The 11,170-nt window shown below is 37.9% G+C and overlaps 2 protein-coding genes across 2 annotated transcripts; both read left to right on the forward strand.

Moving 5' to 3' along the window:
- Nucleotides 1-2,513: 2,513 nt before the first annotated feature.
- On the forward strand, nucleotides 2,514-2,915 carry LOC141600804 (protein FAR1-RELATED SEQUENCE 2-like). The gene has a single exon (XM_074421056.1). It carries the CDS (start codon nucleotides 2,514-2,516, stop codon nucleotides 2,913-2,915), a length of 402 nt encoding a protein of 133 aa, XP_074277157.1.
- A 46-nt stretch (nucleotides 2,916-2,961) lies between these two features.
- LOC141600805 (protein FAR1-RELATED SEQUENCE 2-like) lies at nucleotides 2,962-3,822 on the forward strand. Its single transcript, XM_074421057.1, has one exon. It carries the CDS (start codon nucleotides 2,962-2,964, stop codon nucleotides 3,820-3,822), a length of 861 nt encoding a protein of 286 aa, XP_074277158.1.
- Nucleotides 3,823-11,170: the final 7,348 nt, after the last annotated feature.

Raw genomic sequence — 11,170 nt, forward strand, 5'->3', positions numbered from 1 at the left:
GCTAGTAACTAGGGTAATCATCAATGACCATACAGGAGCTGAAGAGGTGGTAATTGTGGGTAATGGCAAAGTTTAAGAGTTAAATGGTAGAGTAAATTGAAACAATTAAGTACTCTCAATTAATTTTTCAGTTTTTATCCAGTCGACTACTCTTTCTTCATTTTTATTGGATCAAGCTATAAGCTATGCGTGTACGATGGATAATGTGGAGTAAAGGACAATCTGGTGATGCCATGTCACCTTTGGAGGATGTTCAAATCTTGCCTTTTAATTTTTTTTATAGATATGGACCCCCAAGAATATGCTTCTTGGATGGCAGAATCATTTTCTTTGTCTTCTTCTGATATGCCTATTGAGTTTCGAAAACAATGTTACTGACAGTTTAATCCTTAACAGAAAAAACAAGGGCGCATAATTCTACACTATATGGTGAGATTAAATCAAATCTATCAGCATTATTACACGTATGTCATTCGTACCTTTATTTTGCGTCTGAGAAGTAAAATGGCATACTCATCATAAAACATACCTTTATTATGATTAATTGTCATTGATATTCTATGTGAGGTAGGAGCATCTCCTGATAAAATTGGATTCATGAATTGGATTAAGTACTGGGATAATGAACACTAATTCTTGGGTGACATAATTTACGATGTATATATATAGGGTCGAGATCCGGTGAGAACCACCCATATAATGAGAACCATGAGAACCACATACTAATAATACACACGCTGACATTAACTCAACCAAACCCCAATTTTTTTCGCGCGTCCCTCCCAAACCCACCTAATCTCAGACATTTTTAAATTTCGCTTTCTCTCTCATAATTCTTTCACTCTCTCTTCAACTCATTTGTCGACTATTAAAACCTTCCGCCATCGCCTCTTTGATAATCAAACCTTAACTTTCTCTAGAATCGAACGATAAATTCTTCGACAATCAACCTTTCGACGCTTCTTCAATCAATGACGCCTTTAAATTCGAGGTAAAATTTTGATCTTTATGATTATTTGTTGTGAAATTAGTTGATTTAGTTGATTAAATTAGATTGTTCGTGAAATTAGAGATTGATTAACCGATTAGAATTCTAAATTGAACAATTATGCTTCTGAATTCCTGTTTATATGCATCAAATTCCTGTTTAGGTGCATAAAAATGTGATTTTGTGAATCAAATTGGCTTAATTGAGAAATTAGGGTTGGAGAAATTGTGAAATTGCCTACATTTGTTAAAATCAGGGACTCAATTTCATGAATTATACTATTGTATTGTTGCTTATTTAATTTTTGACATTTCTTGTTGCAGCAATAATGACAAAGACAACTCCTCAATACTATCACAAACTTCTTCAAATGTCATTACAAAAGAATCAGCGAATGTTGAAGCTAATGCATGTCAGCCTATATTAGAAATATCTGCAATAGCAGTTGAACATGATGTTCCTGAAGTTGTGACTTTCGAATTTGTTGAAGGTACAATTCTATTCATCCTGGTAGTTGCTTGATGTTTTCAGCTTTTTAAAGGTACATTTAATATGCTTTTGTATCCCTCGCCTTTCTTACGTTAATTGCACCACATATGCAGATATCATAGTAGAGGAGGCAGAGGACGAGGAGGCAGCAGAAGGTTCTTCAAGCAACACGAATTGGGTTTTTGAGTGTCTCAACCATCTTAAGCCTATTATTGGTATGCTATTCGATAAGCTTGAACTGGGTGTTGAGTTTTATGAAGCATATGCAAAAGAATGTGGGTTTGTGACTAGATTAAGCTCACAAAAGTGTAAAAATGGTGTCGTTACGCATAAAAAAGTTGTGTGTAATAAGGCTGGAGTTTGTGAAGCGAAAGGGAAAAATCACAGGAGGCAAAGGACTAGGATAGAATGTGTTTCTTGTATTAAATTTAAGCGAATTTTGGAGGAAGGTCCCGATATGAGTAAATACCAAATATATGATTTTCATGAAGGTCATAATCATATGCCACAAACACCATCAACAATGGTACATTTGACACAAACGAGAGAGTTGAATGTAGTTCACAGAAAAATGATAATTGACAACTCCAAAAATAACATAGGTCCAGTTAAGTCGTATAGGTTGTTCAAGGAGTATGTTAGAGGTTATAGGAATGTGGGTGCGTCATTGGATGACTTTAAGAACTTTTATAGAGATATCAAAAATTATTTATCAGAGGGGGATGCTCAAATGCTTATTGAGCATTTTATGAAGATAAAACACATGTGTCCATCTTTTTATTTTGATTTTGAGGTAGACGAGATAGGTCAATTGTCACATGTGTTTTGGGCTGACCCTATTAGTATTAAAAACTATTTGCTATTCGGGGACATGACCTCTTTTGATACGACCTTTAGAAAAAACAAGTATAGGATGATATTTGGTCCTTTTACAGGCGTGGATAATCATAAGAGATGCGTGATCTTTGGGGCTAGACTTATTATAAATGAGAGTAAGGAGTCCTTTGCTTGGCTATTTACGAAATTCGTAGAGGCTATGGGGGGTCGTCATCCAGTTTGTATGATAACTGATGAAGATGCGGGGATAGAAGAAGGAATGACATTAGCTTGGAAAGACAAGGTGCAACACAGATATTGCATGTGGCACATACTAAAAAAGTTGTCTGAGAAAGTAGGGCCTATAATATGTAAAGATACTGAGTTCCTGAAGAAGATAAACCGTTGTGTTTGGAGCGAAGATGTGGAGCCGCCTGAATTTGAGGAAAGGTGGACAACAATAGTTAAATCTCATGGGTTGTCGGATAACGAGTGGCTTAAGGAGAAGTACAACATTAGAAATATGTGGGTTCCAGCTTACTTTCATGATCTGTTTTTAGGAGGCTTGATGAGAACGACCTCCAGTCGAGTCGAAAACCACTTTTTCAAAGAACTTCACTAATCCTAATTTAACCCTAGTTGAGTTTTGGATGAGATTTGAGAGTGCAATGGATGCTCAAAGATGGACTCATTCGAAACTTGTTGCACAATCAAAAACTCCTTCCCGGTTGTCGACTCCATTAGCCCTAGAAAAGCATGCATCAGAAATCTACACTCCAACAATTTTCGACGAGTTTCAAAAGGAAGTTGAAGCAGCTTGCTATTCATGTGGTGTTGGGGATAAAGAAAAAGATAAAACCTATCCAATTCTATACACATATATCATAGATCAAGTTCGAAATAAAACGTATAAGGTTGATTTTAAGAAGGATGATGTTTCAGTGGTATGCACATGCAAGAAGTTTGAAAGACATGGAATGCTCTGTCGACATGCTCTGTGTGTCTTTAAAGATCGGGGAATTCAGAAAGTTCCAAGTGACTACCTGCTTAGTCGGTGGAGCAAACTAGCAACCTGCCAGCCAATCGTCGGCCCTAATGGCCAGTTGCTTGCTGATTGTACATCAATGGATGTACAAAAAAATAAAGTTGGCAAGTTATGGTCAGAGTTGTTTACTTGTGTGGCACTTGTTGAACAGAGTCCTGAGCATTGTGATGAGTTGCTTGGGATTTTGCGTGAGTTCAAGGAAAGGGTAAAAATTACCCCTGATGAAAGTGGAAATACTAGTATTGCAAAGGTAAAGGACAAGAATGTTGAAATTGGGATGCTTTTGGGAAAAAACATTCCTAGTGAGATTAAGGTTTTGCCTCCAAGGCAGTGCAAAAACAAAGGCTCGGGAAAAAGGCTGATCTCACAAAGAGAACGAGCTGGGGAAGTGAACAAGAAAGCGCTAAGAAAATGCAGGGCCTGTGGGGAGATGGCGAACCACGACAGTAGGAATTATGACCGAAGGACAACCGACATTGAGTAGAGTAATTTTTTATTTTACCTTATTGAAAAATTCGGGAATTTTATTTTATTTGATAGATATTGGAAATTTGCGTTATTGAATAATTCGGGACTTTTTATTTTATTTGATGGATGTTGGACTTTTTTTCTTAAAACGAATGAATGTAACACTTATAGAATGTAAAGCCTGAGTGTTCCTGTCACCATTATTTCGTGCACATACAACGGTATTTCATGCACATACACATGTATTTCATGCACAAAGAAAGTTATTTCATGCACACATTATGCGAGTATTAAGAAACCTTACGGCGATTAATTTGATCTACCACTACATCCTTCTTTGCTACCACATCCCCAACCGTCAAAGTTAATAATAAAATTCCAAAATCTAAATTAAAATGCAACATTTTAAAAGTTCACCTGAGATTACTTTAAGATTTGCCCTTGGACACATGAGTTATATATTTCATGCATTCACACTGTTATTTCATGCATGTGGAACAGTTTTTAATGCATTTACGATGTTTTCAGATTTCATTACAGCCTTTTCGTTGTCCAATTTTGAAAATTGTCTCTCGTTTTCGTTGCTTTTCGTGACATGTTAGTTATCCAATTTTGAAAATTGGCTCTCGTTTTCGTTGCCTCGTGACATGTTTGTTATCCAATTTTGAAAATTGGCTCTCGTTTTCGTTGCCTCGTGACATGTTCGTTTTCCAATTTCGAAAATTGTCTCTCGTTTTCGTTGCCTCGTGACATGTTTGTTATCCAAATTTGAAAATTGTCTCTCGTTTTCGTTGCCTCGTGACATGTTCGTTATCCAATTTTGAAAATTGTTTCTCGTTTTCGTTGCCCCGTGACATGTTTTTAGAATTAGTCAAGAAATATGACTTCATGTCTTACACGCCTTACATATTCCAAAATCCAATATGTACTCTCAAGACTTAATGTACTACATATTCCAGAATAAACTCCACAAGAATCTAATATTCCAGGGTCTACTCCCTTTGTACATCCCTCGACTCAAGGAATCAGATCAAAAAATGGCAGTGTTTCGAATTTTGGATTAGGTCATCTGCCACTCCCTTTGCACATCCCTCGACTCAAGTGTTTAGAAAATATCACCTAGTGATAATCCTACAAAAAAACAGGGGGGAAAATACTGTTACGTAAAAGTCACTCCGAGACAGAATCTAATGAAAAGAAGATTAAAATTAGGCAAAATTTAAATTAGGCATTCAAGGTTCATTATATTTACCTTTCTCTTGTTTCGCTTCCATTTGATGAGACGTGCAATCATACTCGTACCATATTCATCCAAATCCTACGTAAAAATTTTATTTGACAACAAATATTGAAATGCTTGAAATAAAATATACTGAATAATGTTTACAAAAGTTTGTTGAAAAATTTATACCTCGTAAGAACGCTCATCACTCCATGATGCTTGATCACACAAATTTTCTAGCCACTTTAACAAATAAACTCCACAAGAATACCCATTCTTTTGTTGAGGCACTTGCACAACCTCCCACTGAAAAGTCTTGATCTCCAACAACCTTGTGTATCTTGGAGAGTCTCTTGCGATGATCTCCAAAGCAGGCAGGAGCTATAAAAAAACAAGACGGTGAGTGATTGTGATTGCGGTATAAGGCTATTTAATGCACATGCAAGGGTTTGTCATGCACATAGGAGGGTATTTCATGCACATAAGCATCACCAACAGTATTTTCATTCGACAATGCATTTTGGGCAGTCAAAAACTGTTGAGCAGCCTTCCGGATATAATAAGTGAGGGGTAACATGTTTTTGTGCAAAAACTAATAAATCATACCTGTTCAACTAAAAATTTTTGCCTGACTTCACGGCGCCTGGGTAGGTTGGAGTCGAGTATGAAGTTCATCTTTTTCCCAAAGTCAACAACGCATGCAAACCAATGTGATCTCTCCACACAATAAGGAAAGAAAGCCTGAAATATTACAAACTAGTCAAGTAGGATTTATCGACTTCAAATGGAAAAGAAATGCATTGGAAAAAAATTGCATGGAAAAAAAAGTAGGAGAATATTTATTTACCAGTTGGGTTGTGTTTAGATTGAGGGGCAAGTAGTCAAGTAGGACGTATTGACTTCGAAACTCCTTTTTACCGACAACTCCCTGAAATTTGAGAACATTTGTCAAAATTCTTTTGTCATTTCAAAAACCAAAAGCAAGCATTTGACACAATAAGGAATATGAATACCTTTATGATTGTCGGAAAATACACAACACTTGGGTTTTTGATTTTAGTACGAATACCAACAGCATCAATAACCATATCCATTACCCAATTTCTGGCGGCAAAGGTCAAGGTGCAGCGCGTCTTGGGTAACTTGCAACCAATCGGTTTCTACAACGACCTCACTAATGATGCACATGTTGCAATTAGATTAGAAAACACGGAACAACAAAGATTGGACAAAAACTGAAGTTTTTAAAAAGCTGTATGGTCAGTTAGAACTTACTCCTTGTTCTTCTTATTATTCCGAATATAATTGATCAAGTGTATGATAAATCATCATGTGGCGCTTGATTACTGAGAAAAGGGGAAAATAAAAGCTCCTTTATTAACATGGAAACACAGAAAAACGGAAAACAAAGCTACTTAAGATTTTGCATTACCGAATCTGAACGCCATTCTTATAAGCCTTTGCTGCAGCCATCACTTGAAGTTTATAAGAGTTGTATCGCCAAGTTAGAATTTCATTCCAAACCCTCACAACATAACGTGTAACATCAACTCTCTGAACAATAACAACAAAAGAAATCAACATCAGTGACTTCATATTTAATGCACATACAAGGAAAAGTTGAATTAAATAATACAGGCTTACTCCCTTTACGACCCACCTTTGAACCTAAGCGTCCCTTAGCCCCGTTGTACATCTCCATATGACGCATGAGGTAGATTCCAGTATCATGCTCGACATCAACGGCAACGTGCGGAATATACAACTTAGGAATCAAAAGCCATGAAGACACCAAGTTTGGAATCTTACTTGAAAGCGTACTCAACAAGCTCTTCTGATAAAGGTAAAAGAATGACAAGTAAATAATCTCTCACAAAAATTAGACGAAAATCAGGCACTTTATTGCAAAAAGATCTGAAGATATACCACAGGTCTAAGATGGCGAGAATAGTTAGTTGACGGAGGCATCAAGTGCATCACTTCTAACAGCTTCTTACTAACATGGTAACAGAAGACAGATGGCAAGGGTGTAACAATAGGAATGAAAACCTGTACGACATTGAAAACACTGACAATAATGAAAAGAAAGACACTTAGTTGAGAACAGCCATGGAAATGTGAAAATATTGAAGGACTTACCAACTCCACGTCTGCAAATTTGACATCCAATGAGTCAATCTGTTCATTAAATTAGGTGACCCGTATTAGAGAACAAAAACTTGTAATAATTGGGCACTTATTTGATGCATGTTCAGTGTTGTTTAATGCACCTAGATTGGTATTTCGTGCATCTACAAGATTATTTCATGCATTCGAAAGTCTAATGCAGCCCAAGGTTGAGAACAACCATGGAACACTTACGTCAGTTGTCTCTGTGATAAATAGACGGCAAGGGCATTTACGATTTCTGAATTTGTTGCCCTCATTCAAATAATCACGCCACACAGAAATGACATCTGTATGAACTCGACGATCACGAAGCAAACTCTTCATATGACTTCGTGTGAGAGTCTTGCCCGCACAGCTAAATAAAACCTCCCTATACTGATTATGATAACATGAAACTTAGTGTTATACAAAGAAAATGTAATACATATATGCCGAATAAAATTAAAATATAGGAGAGTGATACATACTCTTCATCTAAGTCCTCTGAAAATGCATAGTCTCCTACCAGTTTTTCCGATCGACTCAAGTCATGAACCATGTTCACGTTTCTGATAAAGTAAGGTGACAGGTAAACATTCGCTACCTCAACACACCTCTTAGGGAGCACCCTTCTACCAGCCACCTGCCTCTCAATGGCATAATCTGAGGGGGCAGTTGGAGAAGAGGGCTCAATTGGCGATTCATCCAACGATACTTGCGAGGAGATAACTACTGGCGATGGTTGGGATGAGATCAGAATTGGCGATATTGGCGATAAAGGATGAACTACTGGAACAGATGTCGTAGTTGTTGTGCTTGAATGAGGAACACTTGAAGCAGCCTGCTACCTGGACTCAAGGAACTCTTGAGAGTTATATGGTGCATCATCACCACTAAAAAGGCTGAAAGACGGTCCTTCTAGAAGCGCTTTATCCCTCTTTTCCATTTCCTTTTTTTCGTTCCACAAATTTTCATGATGTGAATCAAACACCTTGCCAACATGAGTATATGCATTATTAAGGATCCCTTCTAATTCAGCCATGATAGTGGGATTGTCTAGAAACGCATCATCTGCACAACTCATGTCAACCTCCTCCTTCTTTGTCTCCTCCTTCTCCACTTTACCCTCATCCTTCTTCAACTCCTTTTCCACTGCCACCTCCTCCTTTCTCTCCTTCAATTCATTCTTATCTTTCTCATTGTCCTTTTCCACTTCATCCTCCTCCATCTTCTCCATGGTAGCACCCTCCCTTTCACAATCAGCACCTTCCCTTTCACCTTCTTCTCGTACTCTCTTGTGAAAGGGAAAATCCTTCAAATAAACAATCGCCAACTTTGACATTTGCGTGACAGTAGGAAAGCGGGAGCCTTACACTTAGCATTTCTAACTGCTTTGGTAAAGTCACCATAAATGTCTGCAAGTCGAATGGCTGTGCTTGCCAAAACCTTGATGGATTCTTTCCTCTCATCAACCGGTTCAGCTTCAAGTTCAGGTTCAGGTTCAGGTTCAGGTTGAGGTTGAGGTTTAATTTGAGGTTGAAGTTCAGGTTCAGGTAAACGTACAGGTACAGGTTCACGTTCATGTTGAGGTGCAACATAAGCAAATATGGGTTCAACAGAACCCTTGCCAAAGCCACCCCCCTTCTGCTTCTCCAACTTAACCCTTTCTCTAATTTTCTCATCCGTCCAATTCGCTAATAAGGGAAATGATCGACGCACCGTTCTCATCATGAAAACACATCTATCCAAGTAGATAATTTGGAAAATCAGAATCGGACCCTTAAAATAAGTTTTAGGGGAATTAGCTATAGCCGCCTTCCACGACATGACGTTGTTGATCATATGGGACCGTGCAAATTTGCACCAATTCATGTTAGGGACATCGGCGAGATTTGAAAGGGAGCTTAATATCCGAGGGCTAGGATGATCACCTACTACTTCTATCAAGAGAACATTGCCGATATAGATGAGGAAATTCCTCTTGAAATCGCCTCCACCATCCCGTTGCTCCATCATCTTATCTAAGAGAACCTTTTTCGCAATATCTGAGTTGGTAAACTGAGCCTTATACCTCTTGACAGCCTATGTGTACTCCTTTTTCTTATAGAACATTCCAGCTGCAACAATGTCAATCGGTCCCATAGGAAGTCCAGTTGCAACGTGGACATCCTCATCAGAGATAACAAGATCGCGGTTCATCAATAAACAATTGAACGGATTAAATATCTCGACAATCCATATGGCCAAATGGCCATTGATTAATGCATATACAAGGTTGGTCCATGAATTCATAAGACTATTGTACGCCAAACCAAACAGTGATTAGATTCAGGAAGACAGCTTATTTCATGCATGTACGAAGTTGTTTAATGCACATAAACAGTTATTTGATGCATATACGAGGTTGGTCCATGAATTCATAAGACTAGTGCACGCCAAACCAAACAGTGATTAGCTTCAGGAAGACAGCTTATTTCATGCATGTACAAAGTTGTTTAATGCACATAAACAGTTATTTGATGCATATACAAGGTTAGTCGATTAATTCATAAGACTAGTGTACACCAAACCAAACACCGATTAGCTTCAGGAAGACAGTTTATTTCATGCATATTGTCATTCGAACACGAAAACCTAAAGACACCCTAGAAGGGGACGAGTGAACCCTTTTTTGGGGACGGGATTTTAAAAAGGGGCCCGGGTGTCCTAAAACGGGACGGGAAAGGGTTTAGGGTTTGATTAGGCGGACCGCTACCGCGGGTCCGCCTAATCCAACCATAACCGCGGGTCCGCCTAATCCAACCCTAAACCCTTTTCCTTGCTATTGTCATTCGAACAAGAAGAAAATCGCAAGGCATGGTTGTTTAATGCATATGGATTTCTTTTTGATGCATCTACAAGGCTACTTGATGCATTCATAAGGGTATTGCACCTTAAACCATCACCATTAATATTCGAACAAACGACATATACTGGAAATCTTTAAAAGGGACAAGAAAAGGTAAACCCTCACCATTGTTGTTACCAGAAAGCATATCTGGTGTTACTTGCTCAGTAACTTTTGGTTGGATACGTGGACTCTGTCGACGTGGAGGAGGAATTTGTTCTGGCTTTGCAGCTGTAGTACTTGGGTTGGAAGGATTATCTGTCAAAGTAAGTAGGTTAAGAAGGCAACTTATTTCAGGCATATACAAGGTATTTTAATGCACTGAGATTGTTTTTTGATGCATCTACAAGGCTGTTCCATAGATCCAGAAACTTCATGTAATTATGAAACAATGAAAGCTCGATGATTAATAATATAAGGAAAAGAAACTTCATTAATAAAACATATCATCCATACATGACAAAGCTTTACAACATTGAAAATGGAAAAACCCGACTACATAATTATACAAAGGTGGCTTAATACATGGAATTATACAAGAGTACCACGAAAGACTGAAAATAGGGCAACTTTAAGACTTGAACCGTTAAAGGCCTAAATACACAGACATCAAAATGCCAAAAACTGTCAAACTTGAGCAGTTGAGTTACATATAGAGGAAAAAACCGAAAAAAGGCAAACTGGCCCGAGTTGCTAAGTCTGTTGAAATGGCAACTGCTATGTCACGTGCAGGAGATGGTGTGGCTAAAGCATGAAGCAACTCATTCACATGTGCACGTTTAGCATCATCAAGAGTGTTAAGATGTTCTCTTTGGAAAATATTTTTCTCTTGTTGATGAAGCAGGAGCAATTTAGCTGCGAAATCTTCAGTCATAAAGCATTTGCATATTTTATAAATTATTTTAGGATCCCTACGAACAATTCTTACACCATTGATATCATTGGTCCGTAGAGAAATGCCATATGCATGTTCAATGCGAGGTGCAGTTGGGTGTATGAGGAAAAGCTAAGACCAATTTCTACAGACCAACGCCATATTTGCCTTATCTTCGTTAAAATCTAGTTGGTTAAATATGTTAGTCACTAGATCTTGATTATTGAAAACAT

The sequence above is a fragment of the Silene latifolia genome, chromosome 9, assembly GCF_048544455.1.
Source record: "Silene latifolia isolate original U9 population chromosome 9, ASM4854445v1, whole genome shotgun sequence".
NCBI lineage: Eukaryota > Viridiplantae > Streptophyta > Magnoliopsida > Caryophyllales > Caryophyllaceae > Silene > Silene latifolia.